A 19977-nucleotide genomic window follows, 5' to 3' on the forward strand; every position below is an offset into this window, starting at 1 on the left:
AAACTGCAGACACTGGAATCCTACATAGAACACAAAGTGCTGAAGCAACTGCTTGAGACACAAGAAACCATCCTATCATCAATTAGAGAGCAGTCCTGACCTACAATCTACATCTTTGGAGACTTTCGGACTATCTTTAAACGGACTATATTTTACCTTACTCTAAACATTATTCCCTTTATCTTGTTTCTGTACACTGTGGACAGTTTGATCGTAATCACGTATACTTTTTGCTGACTGGATAGCACTCAACAAAAAAAGCAGCTTTTCACTGTACCTCGGTTACACGTGGGAATAACAATAAACTAAATTAACTCAGTGGGTAAGGTAGCATCGCTGGAGGACATAGATAGGTGACGTTTCGGGTGGAAACACTTCTTCAAACTGGGAGAATCTTTCAAAGGAGGTAAACTTTGAGGAGATTTCACTGTAGAACAGGAAAATGGAGACACAAGGAAGTGCAAAATGCTGGAATCTTGCGTCGAACACAAAATGCTGAAAAAACTCAGCGGGTCTGGCAGCATCTCTGAAGGAGAATTTCTTCAAAGCAGACATACAGTGGAGCAGTAAAATTGAGACAAGGAAATGCAGAAGTTGGAATCTTGCATATGAGAACTTCTTCAAAGTGAAGTTTACATTCTGAAGAATCCTGACCCAAAACAGGATGTAGGAAAGAACTGCAGATGCTGGTTTAAAAAGTAGACACAAAATGCTGGAGTAACTCAGCGGGACAGGCAGCATCTCTGGAGAGAAGGAATGGATGATCTATTCTGATCTACAATCAGTCTGAAGAAGGGCCTCAATCCGAAACGGCACCCATTCCTTCTTTCCAGAGAAGCTGCCTGTCCCGCTGAGTTACTCCAGCATTTTGTGTCCATCACCTATCAATGTCCTCCATTGATACTACCTGACCCACTGAGTTACTCCAGTACTCTGTGTCCCAAAAAATGGGGAATTCTTTACTTGCCCAAAAATCGTTACCTTCTTTCTACCAGTCCTGCCCCAATACTTACCCTATGTGAAGGGAATCAACACCATAAATAAAGCGCCATTGGTGTGAACAGGTGTCGCACAATTCAATGATTTAAGTTATAAATGAATGGCTGAGAAAACAAACTGATCGCAATTTTACAATACTATCAGTAAAACCCATGCTCTACAATATACTCTTTTCACTTAAGGCACTGCATAACAATTGATGCCTTAATTAAACTATGACCATCACAATTTAAACTATTGGCCAAAAATAGTGTGTTCAATCACAGATTCTGTAAAAATTCCTCCCATGATGATCAGATTTGTACTGCTACACACGAGGGAACGAGACTAAAAGATTTTTAAAATTGGGATGTAGGATAATCCAACATTGGTCTCTCATTAATTCCCCTCCAAAATTGGATAAACTCAGTAGCGGGATTGGAATCACATATTAGCCAGAGCAGTTAAGAACAGATTACATCCCCTGAATTTTAGCAATTAATATACTTCAATAAGCAGGGTGAATTTCTTGGGCAGATTTATTTTCCGTATTACTTCCTGCAGAGATGCGTTGACTTAAAAATACAATCTGACCAGTGAGCCACGTAGCCTGCAGGGGGAGCCACCGAGCCCAGCCGTTGCCCTGCCCCCCCCCCCCCCCCCCCCAAGACTGGAGAACCAGAGAGGAGGGAGCTGGCGAAGACAGCCGTAAGAAGCAAGGGCTGGTAGTAGAGTGAACTGGGGCCTTACCTTCCACGCCTTCAAGGTCGGCTGCGAGTGGTGCCCCCAGGGCATAAAGGCAGAAGGTGACCGGGCGAGGAGAGGGATGTCGGTTCATGGGACGATCTGGACAAAGGTGACTGGATTGGGCGCCACTCCAGGAGACCGAGCGCACAAACCAGGTGACCCTTGCATGTGGCCTCCGTGGACCATTTCTCTACACTTTGCTAATCGAGGATTGTGCTTAATTAAGTTTTGCAATACGACTGAACTGTATGCAAAGAAAGAATTTCACTCTGCATGTGCACGTATGACAATAAAGCACCATTGATCCATTGACAGCTCACCTTCCAACGGGCTTTACAGTCACCGGGCTTCCAGTGGCCTCCATAATTGATTGCTAAATCTTGTGAAAATAATTGTTGGATTTCTTCCATGCTGATTTCAGTCATGTTAACCTCAATGAAGCCCTCTGAAAAGACAGATATATTAAAGCAAGCTGTGTTTTTGAGTGGTTACAGACGACAGCAAAGTAGTTAATGGCTAAAATGCTCAATATTGGGGTCTCAACTATATGGCTGCATGAAAAGTGCCCTCCATAATGTTTGGGACAAAGACCCATCATTTATTTATTTGCCTCTGTACTCCACAATTTGAGATTTGTAATAGAAAAAAAATCACACGTGGTTAAAGTACACATTGTCAGATTTAAATATAGGCCATTTTTATACATTTTGGTTTCACCATGTAGAAATTACAGCAGTGTGTATACATAGTCCCCCCATTTCAGGGCAACATAATGTTTGGGACATAGCAATGTCATGTAAATGAAAGTAGTCATGTTTCGTATTTTGTTGCATATCCTTTGCATTCAATGACTGCTTGAAGTCTACGATTCATGGACATCACCAGTTGCTGGGTGTCCTCTCTGGTGACGCTCTGCCAGGCCTGTATTGCAGCCATCTTTAGCTTGTGCTTGTTTTGAGGGCTAGTCCCCTTCAGTTTTCTCTTCAGCATATAAAGGTCATGCTCAATTGGGTTCAGATTGGGTAATTGACTTGGCCACTCAAGAATTGACCATTTTTTAACTTTGAAAAACTCCTTTGTTGCTTTTAACAGTATGTTTGGGATCATTGTCTTGCTGTAGAACGAACTGCTGGCCAATGAGTTTGGAGGCATTTGTTTGAACTTGAGCAGATAGGATGTATCTATACAGTTCAGAATTCATTTTGCTACTACTATCAGCAGCTGTATCATCAATGAAGATAAGCGAGCCAGTACCTTCAGCAGCCATACATGCCCAGGCCATAACACCCCCATCACCGTGTTTCACAGATGAGGTGGTCTGCTTTGGATCTTGGGCTGTTCCTTCTTTCCTCCATCCTTTGCTCTTGCCATCACCCTGATACAAGTTAATCTTCGTCTCATCTGTCCACAAGACCTTTTTCCAGAACTGTTTGCGCTCTTTTAAATACTTCTTGGCAAACTGTAACCTAGCCATCCTATTTTCGCAGCTAACCAGTGGATTGCATCTTGCAGTGTAACCTCTGTATTTCTGTTCATGAAGTCTTCTGCGGACAGTGATCATTGACAAATCCACACCTGACTCCTGAAGAGTGTTTCTGATATGTCGGGCAGGTGTTTGTGGATTTTTCTTTATTATCGAGAGAATTCTTCTGTCATCAGCTGTGGAGGTCTTCCTTGGCCTGCCAGTCCCTTTGCGATTAGTAAAATCACCGGTGCTCTCTTTCTTCTTAATGATGTTCCAAACAGTTGGTTTTGGTAAGCCTAAGCTTTGGCTGATGTCTCTAACAGTTCTATTCTTGTTTCTCAGTCTTATAATGGCTTCTTTGACTTTCATTGGCACAACTTTGGTCCTCATGTTGATAAACAACAGTAAAAGTTTCCATAGAAAGACTGGAGGAAAGACTAGGTGCTGAGACCTCTCTTATACCTGCATTAAGGAGGTATTTAAAGACACCCGAGCAATTACAAACACCTGTGAAGCCATGTGTTCCTGAAATGGGGGGACTATGTATAAACACAGCTGTAATTTCTACATGGTGAAACCAAAATGTATAAAAATACCCTTGAATAAAATCTGACAATGTGCACTTTAACCACATGTAATTTTTTTCTATTACAAATATGAAATTGTGGAGTACAGAGGCAAATAAATAAATGATAGGTCTTTGTCCCAAACATTATGGAGGGCACTGTATATGGAATGAGCTGCCAGAAATAGTAGAGGCAGGTACTATAACAACTTTTAAAAGATATTTGGACAGGTACATGGATAGGAAAGGTTTGGAGAGATATGGGCCAAACACAGGCAGGTGGGACTTGTGCAGATGGAGCATCATGGTTGGTATGGGTAAGTTGGGACGGAGGACCTGTTTCCGTGCTGTATGGCTATGACCACGACGCTAATCAAAACTAATCGCATCTGTATGGACAAAGCATCTTTCTATTGCCTACTTGCTGTGAAGTCATCCCAGATATGACCCAACTCTGTATCTCACCACTTTTCTGCCCGTCAGACTGTCCTGAAACATGCCTCTTTAACAAGGCATTCAGTTACCTGTTGCTGCAATCCTGATCATGGTCCAAAACGTAGTTTGACAAGCCCCAGGAAGTGACCCAGGATACTTATATTACATTATAAGTTGCTATATAATTTGTCATCATCATTTCAGGTGACACGGGAGACTCTTAACCACATAGATTAGCCCAACTTGTGACAACCAAAGATTCATTATACACAGAATGAAATAATTGCAACCCCCATTCCCATCCTCAGAATTAATGTACAATAACCAACAGGGTGACACGGTGGCGCAGCGGTAGAGTTGCTGCCCGGGATCAATCCTGACTACAGGTGCTGTGTGTATGGAGTTTGTAAGTTTTCCCCATGACCTGCTTGGATTTTCTCCAGTAGTTCCGGTTTCCTCCCACATTCCAAAAACGTACAGGTATGTAGATTAATTGGCTTGGTAAAAGTGTATAGGATACCGTTAATGTGAGGGAATCGCTGGTCGGCGGAGACTCAGTGGGCCAAAGGCCTGTTTCTGCACTGTATTTCTAAACTAAATTAAATAGAGGGCCATGCCCCCCAACTAACCTCATTAAAAGACTTTATTGGCAAGGAGAATCACTGTGTAAAGCAAACGGTTAAAGAAATGGAACAAAACTACTGTAACAATTCTCTCCTTATTCACGAGTGGAACGGAAAATGCCTTTAATCTTGATGACTTACTCATTGACGGCAACCTTTCTGGACAAGGCAAGCCTGGAGAATACGTGAAGTCTTCTGGAAGATATGTTCCACCCTGAGCGAGGTACTCACTTGAATTATAGCCTTCCAGATAATCTACAGGAAAATTGACAACATGGCAAGATTCATTAGCATTCAGGAATGTATCCTAACTATTGCAATAAAATGGCATTAATACCACTTGACAAGTAGAAAATATTATCTGGTGTATTTAGTGATTTTGTGTGCAGAGATGGTCAGTCTTTTTCCAATGTCAAATAGAAGGCTTATGTTTAAGGTCAGAGGAGGAAAGTTTAAAATTTGGAGAATTGTGTTCTGTTTTGGTCAGCCTGCTACAGGAAGGATGTAATTGACCTGGAAAGAGTGCCGAGAAGATTTACGATGATGCTGCCAGGACTCAAGGGCCTGAGCTACACTGAGAGGTTGGGCAGGCTTAGACTTTATTCCTTGGAGTGCAGGAGGCTGAGGAGTGATCTTATAGAGGTATATAAAATCATGAGGGTTACAGATAAGGAAAATGCCCAGCCCCATTTATCCAGAAATGGGGAATCAAGAACCAGGGGACGTAGGTCAAAGGTGAGAGGGGAAAGATTTCATGGGACTCTGAGGGGTAACTTTTTCCCCACACAGATGGTGGTTAATATATGGAACAATCTGTTTGAGGTATTGACGCAGTTACTATAACAACACTTAAAATACATTTGGAATGGTACAGGGATAGGAAAGGTTGACATGGATATGGAGCAAACGCTTGCACATAGGACTAGCATAGATCTTGGTCGGCATGGACAAGTTGGACAAAAGGGCCTGTTTCCATGCTGTATGACTCTATGACTATGAGTATTAACAAATTAAACATTACTTAATCAGTCAGCATTACCAAAGGAAAGGTTAGTTATTTAGAACTGAGATGAAGAAGATCGAAAGTTTAAAAATATATAATTTACTGACCTCAGACAGGTTTCAATGCTCAATGCCTGAACATACTCAAAACTGAGATTAATATATATCAGAGTTTGCAAGGTATGATGAATAATGGACCACAGCTACAGATAGGGTCACCCCATATCTCAGTGAACATCAGCTTAGGTTCAAAACATTGTGGCCCACTCTCTACTCTTATTCACTGCTGAGCAATAGAAGCATTTTAGGATACACATGCAATCACTGGCACTCCCTCAACGGTTGACATTTGGAACATGTTGCCAAAGGTGGTGGTGGAATCAGATACAACTACAACATTTACGAGGCATTTAAAACGGACACTTAAATACACAAGCGATGGAAGGATTTGTCCCCAATGAAGCTGATGGGATTGCTGGACCAGGTTAGCCTAATTACCCATTTCTGTGTTTTACATCTTGAGGACCAAAATATTTAGTGATAATCCAAACGAATTATTGACTATGAAACAAGTATAAACAGTCTTTTAGCAATATCAAACTAATAATTAGTATAAAAAATAAGAATGTTCTGTTAAAATTGTAATGAACATATCAAAGTGTCTTTATTCACTAAAAGAGCATCCTCTATGGGAATCCACATAGAACACCATGGAACAGTGCCCACAATGTTTGTGCTGAATATGATGCCAAGTTAAAATGATCTCTGCTGCCTGCATGTGATTCGTACCACTCCATATCCATGCCCCTATCTAAAAACCATTTAAATGCCACAATCATATCTTCTTCTTCCACCACCACCACCCCCCCCCCCCCCACCCCCATCCCACTGGCAGCCTGTTCCAGGCACCCACCTCTCTGTGGAAAAAAAGCTGGCCTGGTACATGGGGGTGACACAGTGGCACAGCGGTAGAGATGATGCCTTACAGCGCCAGAGACTCGGGTTCAATCCTGACTAGGGGTGCTGTCCATACAGTTTGTACGTTCTTCCCCATAACCACATGTGGTTTCTCCAGGTGCTCCATATTGTAAATTGTCCCTTATGTATAGGATAGTGCTTGTGTACGGCAATTGCTGGTCGGTGCGGATTTGGTTTCCGCGCTATTTCACTAAACTAAACTACATCTTCTTGGTTTCTAAAGTTTGGCTTGTTTCTATGATGATGCAACTGATGGGGGAAGATTGAACCCCAATTTCCATGGCAACCAGTGCATGAGCTAGTCATGTCTGCACCACTCAAGGTTATGTTTATATTTCATTAGACAGCAGAGCTGCTTAATAAGGCTGTGAGTTCAAACTCCAGAGACAGTTTCCTCAAGCTGAATATGTTATTCCCTTGGCTCAAAATAACTCTGGATTAACTTCAAGAAAAAAATAATCAGATAAATGCAAATGTAATAATGAAAACTTGTGATAGGATAAAAGAAGATCAAAGGATACAAATCTAAAATAGTCACTAGGTGAGAAAAGGTTCTTCATGCAGACTTTCTTGCCAGAAGAATTAACTGGAGCACATCTTTCTTTACAAAGGAAAATAGCTCAGTGGATGAAAATTAAATAATTTCATTACTTTACGAGTTGCGAGAGTAAGTGGTTGAGCCAGGTAGAATAACAACCTTTAAAAGACAGATGGACAGGAAAGGAAAGGTTTACAGGCCAAATGCGGGCCAACTCAGAAGTGGCACCTTGATCATAGAGTCAAACAGTCCCTTCGGCCCAACTTGCCCACACCAACTAACATGCCCCATCTATTCTTGTCCTACCTGCCTGCTTTCGGCCCATATATCCCTCTAAACCTACTCTATCCATGTACCTGACTAAATGTTTCTTAAACATCTTTAAATGTTTCTAAAACATTAGCAGCAAACACCCTCTGGATAAAGTGCTTAATCATTTAATATTTGGCAGCAACAATAGAAAACAACATCTGTGCAAGAAAACCAATACTGGATGCAGCCAAGGAAATAGAAACCCAATCTGCAAGGGGAATAACTAACTTACCTGATTCAGCAACCAGAGGCGGCAGCTTTTCAACAGGCTATGACCCATGTTTTAAGCTGCAATAGCGCTTGATTCACAATTTGCAATTTGGTACATTTGACATGACTACATTTAGCCCCATTGATTTTCAGATTCGCTCTAACACTTTACCGTGTAAATTATTTGGATTTGTTAAGTCTCTGTTACTTGTAGTAGTCTCATTTTGGGAAAATTAACACTCAAGCTGTTTTTAAAGTGGAGTGTGGATACAAGGAACTTTAAAAAAAAGACAAAGTGCTGGGGTAATTCAAAGGGTCAGGAAGCATCTCTAGAGAACATGGAAAGGTGACATTTCAGATGGGTCTGTAAAAGTGTCCCAATCTGAAAAAGTAGACACAAGAAGCTGCAGATGCTGGTTTACAAAAAACATGTTGGAGCAATAGCAGGTCAGAGAATTAGGTAGGAGAAATCTAGAAGAGAGGATGGGCAGAACAAAGCTTGGAAAGTGATAGATGGGTACAAGTGGGGGTGGGGAGTTGATTGATTGGACAAAGGCCAAAGATGAAAAAAAGTTGTGTCTCATTAATACGTTTACCCACCTGTGCCATTCAGAGTACTGTTCCTCTTGGTGTAGCGGTCTCGGATGAGGATGCCAATAGTTCGCACGTTGTCCCTCAACATTTTGCCTTGTGCTTGCATCATGAAGAGGTAAGTATTTGCTGAAAGATGATACCATGGTTAAATAATTTTCTTGACACAGAACCAATTTTCTAGTACACCATCAGAATCGCTTATAACCTTATGGTTGGCAATGGTCTGCACCTTAAAAACAGACAGATCTATTGTTTAGTTTCGTTTAGAGATACAGTGCAGAAACAGGCCCTAAGGCTCACCGAGTCTATGCCGACCAGCAATCCCCATACACACTAGGGACAGTGTAAAACAATCTTTTCCAAAGCTAATTAACCTACAAACCTGTACGTCGGGATTGTGGGTGGAAACCGGAGCACCCGGAGAAAACCCACAGTTTTCCACGGAGAAAACAGCCACAGGAAGAACTTATAAACTACGGATAGCACCTATAATCAGGATTTAAACTGGGTCTATGGCACTGTAAAGCAGCAACTCTACTGCCGTGCCACCATGCTGCCCTATTGCTTATTATTCAACAAAAGATTGTTGGTTTCACTAATGGACCAAACAGGTAAACCCAACATCAGAAAATCACCTGTTGAAAGCACAATTTTAGTTTACAATCACTTCCAAAATTAGAACTTTTAGAATCATTTTTTAAAAATTCTCTATCAAAGTTATTCCATGCCAGGGAATAATTAAATTATTTTCATGGCTCATTTCATTTTAAAGTTTGGGAATGTCAAAGAGGTTTACTTAAGCAGGTTCACCTTAGTTCAAGCACTTGCTAACTTAAGTTCATTTTTAGGAGAGCGGGGCAAAGATAATAATTGCTTACTGTATAAGATAACTTTGGTACTAATGAAACAAGGAGGAAAATAATGAAAATAACATCTAAAATGTTGTCCTTTGGCAGCTGTGATCTATGCTGCCTGGGCTTATCCAGGCACTGCTAATAGCCATCTTTGTCAATATACATCTCAATTTACTAAAAGTGGCTGTAGCCAAACTAACATTAAAATTTCAGTACTTATTTGTAATTTTTTTCCCATGCAGTTTCCGTCAATTGGGAAACCCTCTCCTCCACTTTACATGGGATCACTGGACCTTCATTTGGTCCAGACTTTTTAGTGGAAATACAGGTATGCTTGTAAATCAGTTAGCAAAATGTTAACAGCTACAAAAAACAGTAAGTTCTGTCCCAGTTACTCTGTCCTCTAGAAAATATAACTCTATCATCAGGATCCAGGATCCACTTGAAACAAGTGGAATTTCCTGTTCCTGTGAACAATATGTTGGGGGAGAGGGAGAGCTTCCCCTTCATTTTCTGTAACAACATAAGGAATGTGTTAATTACCGAGGCACAATCTGGGGCATCAAGCTTCCAGCTAAGTGGAGAGTATTTCAATGTGCTCATGACTTGCATTAGGATCTGGGTTAGGCCTTGTAGATAATGTATTGGAGATCTAAAAAACTGCTGATGCAGGAAAGCAGAGTAAAACACCGAGTGCTGGAGTAACTCAACGGGTCAGGCAGCATCTGTGGAAGGATTCCTTTCCCTCCACAGATGTTGCCCGACTCACTGAGTTTTCCCAGCACTTTCCATTTTACTTTATAACAGATTTGGGAGTCAGGATGTGCACTTGTTGCAGGAAAACTATCTTCCAAATTGTTCTTGTATCTATTGTCGATAGGTGACAGGAAATTTCAGTAATGGGAGAGTCTAGTGCCAGGGGGCACAGCCTCAGAATAAAAGGACGTACCTTCAAAATGGAGATGAGGAGAAATTTACTTAACCAGAGGGTGGTGAATCTGTGGAATTCACTGCCACAGACAGTTGTGGAAGCCAAGTCATTGGGTATTTTTAAGGTAGAGATTGATTAGGAAGGAGGAACGTCAAAGGTTACAAGGAGAAGACCGAAGAATGAGGCAAGAGAATGAGACTCCATTTGGCTTATTTCAATTGGGGTGAAGCCTAATTCTGCTCTTATGGTGACTGGCTTAGTTAGGCTTCTAGTGACTTGTGACTTCCCTAACTCCATCCTATCTTGTTGACAGTGGAAGATAGTGAAGGCAATGTCACAGAATGTCAAGAAGAGATAGTTGACTAATTGACCAATTAGAGAGGCCTCACTAATTGGAGCTGCTGTGGCCTTCACCATCTTCCCAATGACTTCAAACAGTGGCAAGCTATCGCCCTTGATTCTTGGTTTTAGCACCACTCCTTGATCAACAATTGACCAAAAAGTATCAAGGGCAAACAGACCCATCTCTGGAACTCACTCTTTTGTGGACCAAGGTTGTGATGAGGTCAGAGAACTGGTAAGAACAAACTAAGAATCAACACAGAGAGGTGTTTTTTAAATGCCACAAGAACATTGTCAATAATCAAGAAAATAGCAACGAGAGGCAGTGTAAACCAACTGGGCAGTAATTGGCTGGATTTAATTTGCACTGGTGTTTGTGCTTAGTACAAATCTGCACAATTTGCCCACATTGCCAAAGTTGAACTGTTACAAATGTCTCCTGACACTTCAAGTTTCAAACTCTATGCCTCTCAGTAAAACATTTCCTCAATTGGCATGACAGATGCAGTTGCTTATTCGGTTCTCATAGGTCCAAAGACAGCGTAGGAAAGTCCTGCAACAAATGTTTCTCAAGTACACCACGTTCTTCCACAAAGCCAGCAAAAATTCAAGGCGAGTGTAATGAATGACACAATTTATCCCAATATCTTGACCAACTTAGAGTGTTCCCTTCACTATTCCAGTGGCAACCAACACAATATGCCTGTCTTTCAATGGACTTACACCTAGAGTCGGGACAGCATTCCGTTCAGCAAACCAGACCTTTATTACGAAAAGAGAAAAAAATGGAAATAACTATATCTGCTATTTTTTAATTGATCAAAGATGCGTCACATCAGAAGGCATCCAAGCATTGAAATCCAAGTCCATTATAAAGGATGAGGTTACGGAGTACTTAGAAGTTCACGATAAAATAGGCCGAAGTCAGCATGGCTTTGTGAAGGGGAGGTCTTGCTTGACAAATTTGATGTGATTCTTTGAATTAAATAGCAGGACAAAGGAGAGTCAGTAGATGTGTTTACTTAGATTTTCAGGAAACCTTTGATAAGGTGCTACACGTGAGGCAGATACCAGCATGGATAGGAGGTTGGCTGGATGGCAAAAGACAAAAAGTGGCCAAAAAAAGGGGGCTTTTTCTGGTTAGCTGCCAGTGACTAGCTGAGTTCCGCAAGGGTCGGTGCTGGGGCCACTACTCTTCATGTTGTATATTAATGATTTGGACAAGGGGATTGAAGGCTTTGTGGCCAAGTTTGCACATGATACAAAAATAGGTGGAAGGGCAGGTGGTGTAGAGAAAGCAGGAACTCTGCAGAAGGACTAGGACAGGTTGGGAGAGTGGGCAGAGAGGTGGCAGATGGAATATAGTGTGGAGTCATGCATTTTGGTAGTAGGAATAAAGGCATAGACTATTTGCTAAATGAGGAGAGAATCCTGAAATTGGAGGTGTAAAGGGTCTTGGGAGTGCTGGAGCCGGATTCCCAAAAAGTTAATCTGCAAGTCGAATCGGTAGTAAAGAAACAAACTCAATGCTAGCATTTATTTCAAGAGGGCTTGTATACAAAAACAGGCATGCTACCCATGTAGTGTTGAGGTTCTATAAGGCGCTGGTAAGGCTGCATTTGGAACATTGTGAGCAATTTTATGCACCATATCTGAAGGATGTGCTGGCTCTGGAAAGGAGGTTTACAGGAATGATCCCAGGAATGAGCAGGTTAACCTATGATGTGCGTTTGTCAGTACTGGGCCTGTACTCGCTGGAGTTTAGAAGAATGAGGGGGGACATAATTGAAACATACAGAATAGTGAAAGGCCTGGATAGAGTGGAAATGGAGAGAATGTTTCCACTGGTGGGAGAGTCTAGGACCAGAGGTCATAGCCTCAGAATTAAAAAACGTTATTTTATGAAGGAGATAAGGAGAAATTTACTTCGTCAGAAGGTGGTGAATTTGTGGAATTCTTTGCCACAGAAGGCTTTAGAGGCCGTCAGTGGATATTTTTAAGGCAGAGATAGATAGTTTTTTGATTAGTGCAGGTGTCAGAGGATATGGGGAGAAGGCAGGAGAATGGGGTTAGGAGGGAGAGATAGATCTGCCATGATTGAATGGTGGAGTAGACTTGATGGGCCGAACGGCCTAATTCTACTCCTATCACTTAGGACCTATGAAATAATAGTAGACACTGTGGGCCAAAGGGCCTGTTCCTGTGCTGGACCGTGCTATGTAGTAGCAATTTTTTGTTTAGTTTAACGATACAGCATGGAAACAGACCCTTTGGCCCACTGAGTCCACGCCGACCAGCGGTCCCCGCACACTAACACAATCCTACACACAATGGGGCCAATTTACAATTGTACCAAGCCAATGAACCTACAAACCTGTACGTCTTTGGAGTACGGGAGGAAACCGGATATCCCAGAAAAAACCCACGCAGGTCACAGGGAGAACGTACAAACTCCGTACAGACAGCACCCGTAGTCAGGATTGAACCCCGGTCTCTGGCGCTGGAAGGTAGTAACTCTACCAATGTGCCACCGTGCTGCCCATATAAACATTCAAAGAAACATAAAATAACCCAATTTATGCATGATGTTAAAAGACTCACTGTGACTTGGATTTTCAAGCTGTCATGAAGGGAAAAAAAGCTGAGTGTGTTGGTGACACTTCAGGGTTCCTAGGAAATTCATACCTATTGAGATTTATCTGTTTCTTTGTAACCAATTAAAAAGGGAATCTATAAACGGCTATTAATTTGTTTTACTCTTTCACTGGAAGCAAAATGCACACTTGCACTTTCCTTCCTGGCCAACATATCCATTACAATAAGAAAAATGATAAAGGCCACTGGCACAACTATGGTCACAATTTTGTCACTTTTGCTCCAAAGCTCACTACCTTCCCTCGAGCCAGGATTGCTGGACAAATAATTAAAGCATTAAAATTGAACAATAAAATATAAAAAGAAAAACACTGATACAGAAAATTAATAAAAACAAGCCAGTGTCGAGCAATTTTTCCATTACAATTCTGGCCCAGTAAGAACTTGCAAAATTGCTATTACAGTGGCATAGGTGGATGGAAATAATAACACAGCCTATTTGTATCCAAATATGAAGACAATGAAATATAATAGTGGATTTGTAATAACAGAAGCAAAAACTACCTCCAGTACTTAAACATAAATAAGGCTGGTGTTCTACTATTTAATATCAAATATATTATGAAAGAGAAAGCCATTTCATGTTCAAGTATCATCAAAATCTTCACAGTGCATTATATATATATATGATTCTTTAGTTTGTAAAGTTATCATAAAATATATCTGATCTTGTTGAGTAAAATTTCAAATTCACCATAAGTAGAACCACAGAGCCCAGAAACAGGTCCTTTAGCCCAACTCATTCATGCTGACCAAGATGCCTAGAGAACCTATTTCATTTGCTTGGGTTTGGCTACTAATCATGCCACCTACATTCTCATTTTAATCATTTATCTGACAAACAGTGGGTCCAGCACACCAGTGCTCACAGGCCTCCAATCTGAAGAACTCTCCAAGATCATCCTTCTACCCCAAGCCACTTTTGTACCTAATTAGCTAGCTGACCCAGGATCCATTGTGAGTAAACCTTCCAGACCAGCCCATCTTTAGACATCATATTTTAGAGATAGAGTGGTAAAGGCCCTTTGGCCCTTCGAGTCCACCCCAACCAACAATCACCTTGTACACGAGCACCATCCTACACACATTTTTACTGAAGGCAATTAAGCTACAAACCTGAATGTCTTTGGAGTGTGGAAGGAAACCGGAGCACCAGGAGAAAACCCACGCAGTCATAGGGAAAACGTACAAACACCGTATAGACAGCACCCGTACTCAGGATCGAACCTTGGTCTCTGGCACTGTAAGGCAGTAACTCTACTGCTGTGCCATTGCTCCACTTTTTCATTAGGGACTCATCGTGTCGTAGATTTCCTGATTGTAGATAATCAATTGTAGACTCTAACACATCTCATTTTTGAAGTGAAGCCAGTGAATTTAATGGGAGCTCTGCAAACGAGGCACCAGAGAGCCAAATGCCAAATAATTTGCATTTCAGAACGAGCAGAACTGTCGCCTAATCTACACTGGGTCTCACCGATGTAAAGGAGGCCACATCGGAAGCACTGAGAAAGGTCCTGACACAGAACATCAACTATCCGTGCCTTCCAGGGGTGCTGTTCAACACGAGTTACTCCAGCACTTTATCTTTTTTTTGGATTTCCAAATATTCAGAATGCAATTACTCGAGTTTTATTTTGTCCAGATTTCTAGAGATGAAATCCCATTTCTGACTGCTGCCACTTCATGACAACAGTGGATATCAAATGTGACTACAGCGCTTGCAAGCATTGCAGATACCTGTCCAGTGTACATTTATTAGAAGGATGAGGGGGGATCTTATTGAAACATATAAGATAATTAGGGGATTGGACACATTAGAGGCAGGAAACATGTTCCCAATGTTGGGGGAGTCCAGAACAAGGGGCCACAGTTTAAGAATAAGGGGTAGGCCATTTAGAACGGAGATGAGGAAGAACTTTTTCAGTCAGAGAGTGGTGAAGGTGTGGAATTCTCTGCCTCAGAAGGCAGTGGAGACCAGTTCGTTGGATGCTTTCAAGAGAGAGCTGGATAGGGCTCTTAAGGATAGCGGAGTGAGGGGGTATGGGGAGAAGGCAGGAACGGGGTACTGATTGAGAGTGATCAGCCATGATCGCATTGAATGGCGGTGCTGGCTCGAAGGGCTGAATGGCCTACTCCTGCACCTATTGTCCATTGTCTATTGTCTATTAAATGGTTGAATGGTTTAATTAGATTGTATCAAATCAATTATAAAAAACCCAAATAGTTGCTGATATCTACATTCTAATTTTATGATTCTAATGTGAATTGTTCAGTTGAAAATTAGTATGGCTTGTGTATTTTAGAAAATCTTCCAACTTTCATTTCACTTCCACAGCAACAGTCCAATAGATTGCATTTTTAAGAGCTTTTGTCTTCAAGAATTTTAAACTGAAATTTCTAATGTGATGACTTTACAGCACATCTTTAGTCATGGATATGTCCTGTGAAGATTATACAATGTCCTTTTGAAATTTGCAAAGTTTGCTCAATTCAACCTTGAGGAACGCAACCCTTGTGACATTCCATTATTGAATAAGGCTATTGATCAAAACCAAAATACAGCAGGTGCTGCAAATCTGAAATGAATTACATTGGATTGGAATTGTTAACTGTTTCTCTCTTCATTGAATTTGCCTGACCTGAAAGTTCCCAGTGTTTTCTATTTATATAGCAATTTATCATTGCTGTAAACAAGCATGAGACTGTGTCTTTGTTGTGGCCCATTTTGATCAAATTGATTGATTGAATGATGCAGCATGGAAATAGGCCATTCGCCATACAATGAACAAAGATCACCCATTCTCACTGGTTCTATGTTATCCCACTTTCGCATCCACTACCACACACTAGAGGCAATGTACAGAGGCCATTTAACCTACAAATCCGCAAGTCTTTGGATGTGGGAGGAAACTGGGAGGCTTGAAGGAAATCCACGTGGTCATTGGGAGAACATGCAAACTCCACACGGGCAGCACCCGAAGTCAGGATTGGACCCTGCTCTCTGCTGGCACTGAGACAGCAGCTCTACCAGCTACACCACAGTGCCGACCTAAACCTGATGTAATTTTATTCAATAAACTAAAATGTTATGTGCACGAATACTTGACAATTGGATTAGTCTATGCCGAATGTTGCTTTTAAGATTCATTGGGATTTTTTCTTGTTAATTAACTGCTAAACATGACAGTGTCACTGTCTAAACATGTAGCTAATTGTATTTATAGAAGAACAATGAAATAGAAGGACAACAAAATAGAAGGTAGCAAGAAGGTTAAGTATGACAGTGATAAAGGCAAGTTTAATGATTCAAAAATAAACTATCAAGGGTGGATAAAATTGTTGAGATGGTAGCAGGCCAAAACTGTGTACGTGGAGTTTGCATGTTCTTCCTCAAAGCACATGGGTATTGCTCGTGTTCTCAGATTTACTCACACATCCCAAAGATCTGCAGGTTGGTTGGTTAAAAGGCCACTGTAAATAGCTGCTTGTGTGTAGGTAAGTGATAGAACCTGGAGGAAGTATTGGGAATGCAAGAATAATAAACTTAGATTAGTGCAGGATCAAAGTGGGTTTTCAATCGTTGGCACTGACTCAGTGGGTCGAAGAGCCTGTTCCCATTTTGTGTAATTCCAACTCAACCTATAACTGGGGGGGAAAAACAAAGCACTGGAGTAAATCAGCACGTCAGGCAGGTTCTGTGACGGACATGGATAGGTGATGTTTTGGGTTTGAATGGTTCCACAGGCTTGTATTTATTCCAGAGATGGGGTCTGACCCACTGAGTTACTCCAGCACAGTTCCTTGTCTTGAGTGGATGACTGACACAATCCATAGCGAATATTATCTGAAATTTAAAGCTGTTTCAAATACATAATCAGTTATAAATTCAAGTCAAGCTAAGGAATGGCTAGGGAGCCTAATGAAATAGTTTCTAAAGTGTGTATCACAGGAACATGGATGTCATCTCTGCAGCAGCAGGGACTTTTTATGAGTTTACCACATCAGACAAGTGTTCTGCCAACAGGGAGGAAAGGATTTGTTGGAGAGATGGAACTGGTTATCATCAGCATATGTCTCAGACCTTTAATTTGTGGGCAGGTGATATTGTTGAAGGAAATCAGGAGAAGGTAGAGAATACAACCGTGAGAGAAAGGTTGCTGCTCCAATAAAAAAAATGTAGCAAAAGAACCAAGTTGTGTTAGAAGCCATGGATATATAGGAATTGTTAAACAGCAAAAGTATGGAAAATCTGCAAGTTAAATGATGCTGCTACATGGTTATGTAGCATGTTGGCAGATTTGGTAACTTTGGAAATGGGTCACAAAAATGGTAAATTTTCAAAATGGGGAATTTGATGAATCTACCTACCTTCATTCATCTGAGCAATCAGCAGAAAATATATGCTCAATTCTAGCCTCCCGTGCATCTCCAATTCAAGCTGGCACCTCCAGTTCATGTATAGCATGATTAATGGCAATATAGTACTCTGATATTGGCTCTGGGCTTTATAAATCTTCCCCAAAACCCTGACTCCTCCATGTAAAATATGACAAAATCTACCTGTTGATGAACCATTTACTCATCTGTTCTAAAATATTCTTGCGGCTCATTGTATTTGTTATACTCCAACTGCCATATATATTTAAGTTGTTGCATGTATTTCCCAAACCATTTTTGAAATAAAATTCAGCATTGGTGTATGTGCATATACATATATTTAAAAATATTTAACAGACTCAACCTACATCCTCCAAATTGCTGCTTCTAGCATTGGGCCAAAATGAAACTCATTTCAGAGCTTCCATTAAAGTTTCTCAGGTGAAAAAATGGAAAATTGCAGTAACTTATTGTCAGCATAAAAACAAATGGATAATTCATCCGAGAAGCTATTGATCTGCATTATTAACTTTGTTTATCCCACTGCAGGTGCTACCCCAACAACCTGGTGATTTTTTTGGATTCAATATGATTTCCAGAATCTGCAGTAATAAGATTCTGAAACATGGTAAATTCATGCTAACTTAGAAAAATGAGCCACATGCAAATCACATACTCTTCACTGAAGGACAAATTATTTTCCTTGTATTCAGTTATCCAAAGTGACCAAATCCCTCAATGTGTTACAAGGCAATGATCCGTGGCAGCAGGATTTGTTGGGATAACAAAGCAACCTCCTTTAAATCTCACATTACCACTCTAGAACTTGACCAATGAAATTAATGATTGATGAATGAAATTACTGAGGTGACTTAAACATTTGAAGGACAACTTCCGGATATAATAATTTTTTTATGAATTGTTATAGACTTTGTCTTTAAACAGAGCATAGGTACTTTGATTTGGTGCTGTTTTGAATTGCTAGTCAATGCTGAACAGCAGAAAATCTATTTTCCTGACATGGGCGGCACGGTTGCGCAGCGGTAGAGTTGCTGCTTTACAGCGAATGCAGCGCCGGAGACTCAGGTTCGATCCTGACTACGGGTGCTGTATTGTAAGGAGTTTGTACGTTCTCCCCGTGACCTGCGTGGGTTTTCTCCGAGATCTTCGGTTTCCTCCCACACTCCAAAGACGTACAGGTATGTAGGTTAATTGGCTGGGTAAATGTAAAAATTGTCCCTAGTGTGTGTAGGATAGTGTTAATAGTGTTAGTGTGCGGGGATCGCTGGGCGGCGCGGACTTGGTGGGCCGAAAAGGCCTGTTTCCGCGCTGTATATATATGATATATGATATGATATATGAAAAGGAGAAAGCATTTGAAATTTACATCTGAGTTTGCCATTTTTTTTAAAAAGCTTCATTTTACAAAAGTTTATGGAACTTCTTTAGTTTAGAGATACAGTGCGGAAACAGGCCCTTCAGCCCATCGAGTCCGTGCCGACCGGCGACTCTAGTGCCATCCTACACACTTGGGACAATTTACAATTTTTACTGAAGCCAAATTAACCTACATATCTGCATGTCTTTAGAGCATGGGAGGAAACTGGAGCACCTGCGGAAAACCCACGCAGTCTCGGGGAGAACATACAAACTCCATACAGAGAGCACCCATGGTCAGGATCAAACCAGAGTCTCTTGAGCTGTAAGGCAGCAAGTCTACTGCTACACCGCTATACCACCCCTATTTGCTGGCAATCTGCAGGAAGGACAGTTGTACAATCAAACATGGGGTTTTATTTTTTTCTGAATAAGTTCTTGGCTCGACCGCCCCAATGATCTGTGCTGAAACTTACAATCACTGGAAACCACAGACATAATAAAATGGTAGAATGAATGAACAGGATGAGCCTGAACTTTGGGTCCTGAATAGCTGATGTTTGCAAAATTGCACCAGGCAGGATAAGACTATGCAAATCTTAAAGTCTCTAGTGGTACATCCTGTTATCCCTGGGAAAGACGTCCGAGAAAGACGATGGACAATGCTCTCGTTAAGATGAGGATGTGGTTAGACAATAGACAATAGGTGCAGGAGTAGGCCATTTGGCCCTTCGAGCCAGCACCGCCATTCAATGTGATCATGGCTGATCATTCTCAATTAGTACCCCATTCCTGCCTTCTCCCCATACCCCCTGACTCCGCTATCCTTAAGAGCTCTATCTAGCTCTCTCTTGAATGCATTCAGAGAATTGGCCTCCACTGCCTTCTGAGGCGGAGAATTCCACAGATTCACAACTCTCTGACTGAAAAAGTTTTTCCTCATCTCCGTTCTAAATGGCCTGCCCTTTATTCTTAAACTGTGGCTCCTGGT

At 41.3% G+C, this 19977-nt stretch overlaps 1 protein-coding gene across 1 annotated transcript in view; it reads right to left on the minus strand.

Annotated features, from left to right (window-relative positions):
* The window catches only part of b4galt6 (UDP-Gal:betaGlcNAc beta 1,4- galactosyltransferase, polypeptide 6), a 62930-nt gene that overhangs the window by 17583 nt on the left and 25370 nt on the right, over positions 1-19977 (minus strand). The window contains exons 2-4 of the mRNA XM_078398026.1: positions 8454-8573; positions 4955-5068; positions 2046-2170 (exon numbers count right to left, since the gene is read on the minus strand). Of these exons, the coding sequence (XP_078254152.1) occupies positions 2046-2170; positions 4955-5068; positions 8454-8573 (359 nt within the window). The remainder of the gene's footprint in view (positions 1-2045; positions 2171-4954; positions 5069-8453; positions 8574-19977) is intronic.

Source organism: Rhinoraja longicauda, chromosome 4 (assembly GCF_053455715.1).
Source record: "Rhinoraja longicauda isolate Sanriku21f chromosome 4, sRhiLon1.1, whole genome shotgun sequence".
Taxonomy (NCBI): Eukaryota; Metazoa; Chordata; class Chondrichthyes; order Rajiformes; family Arhynchobatidae; genus Rhinoraja; species Rhinoraja longicauda.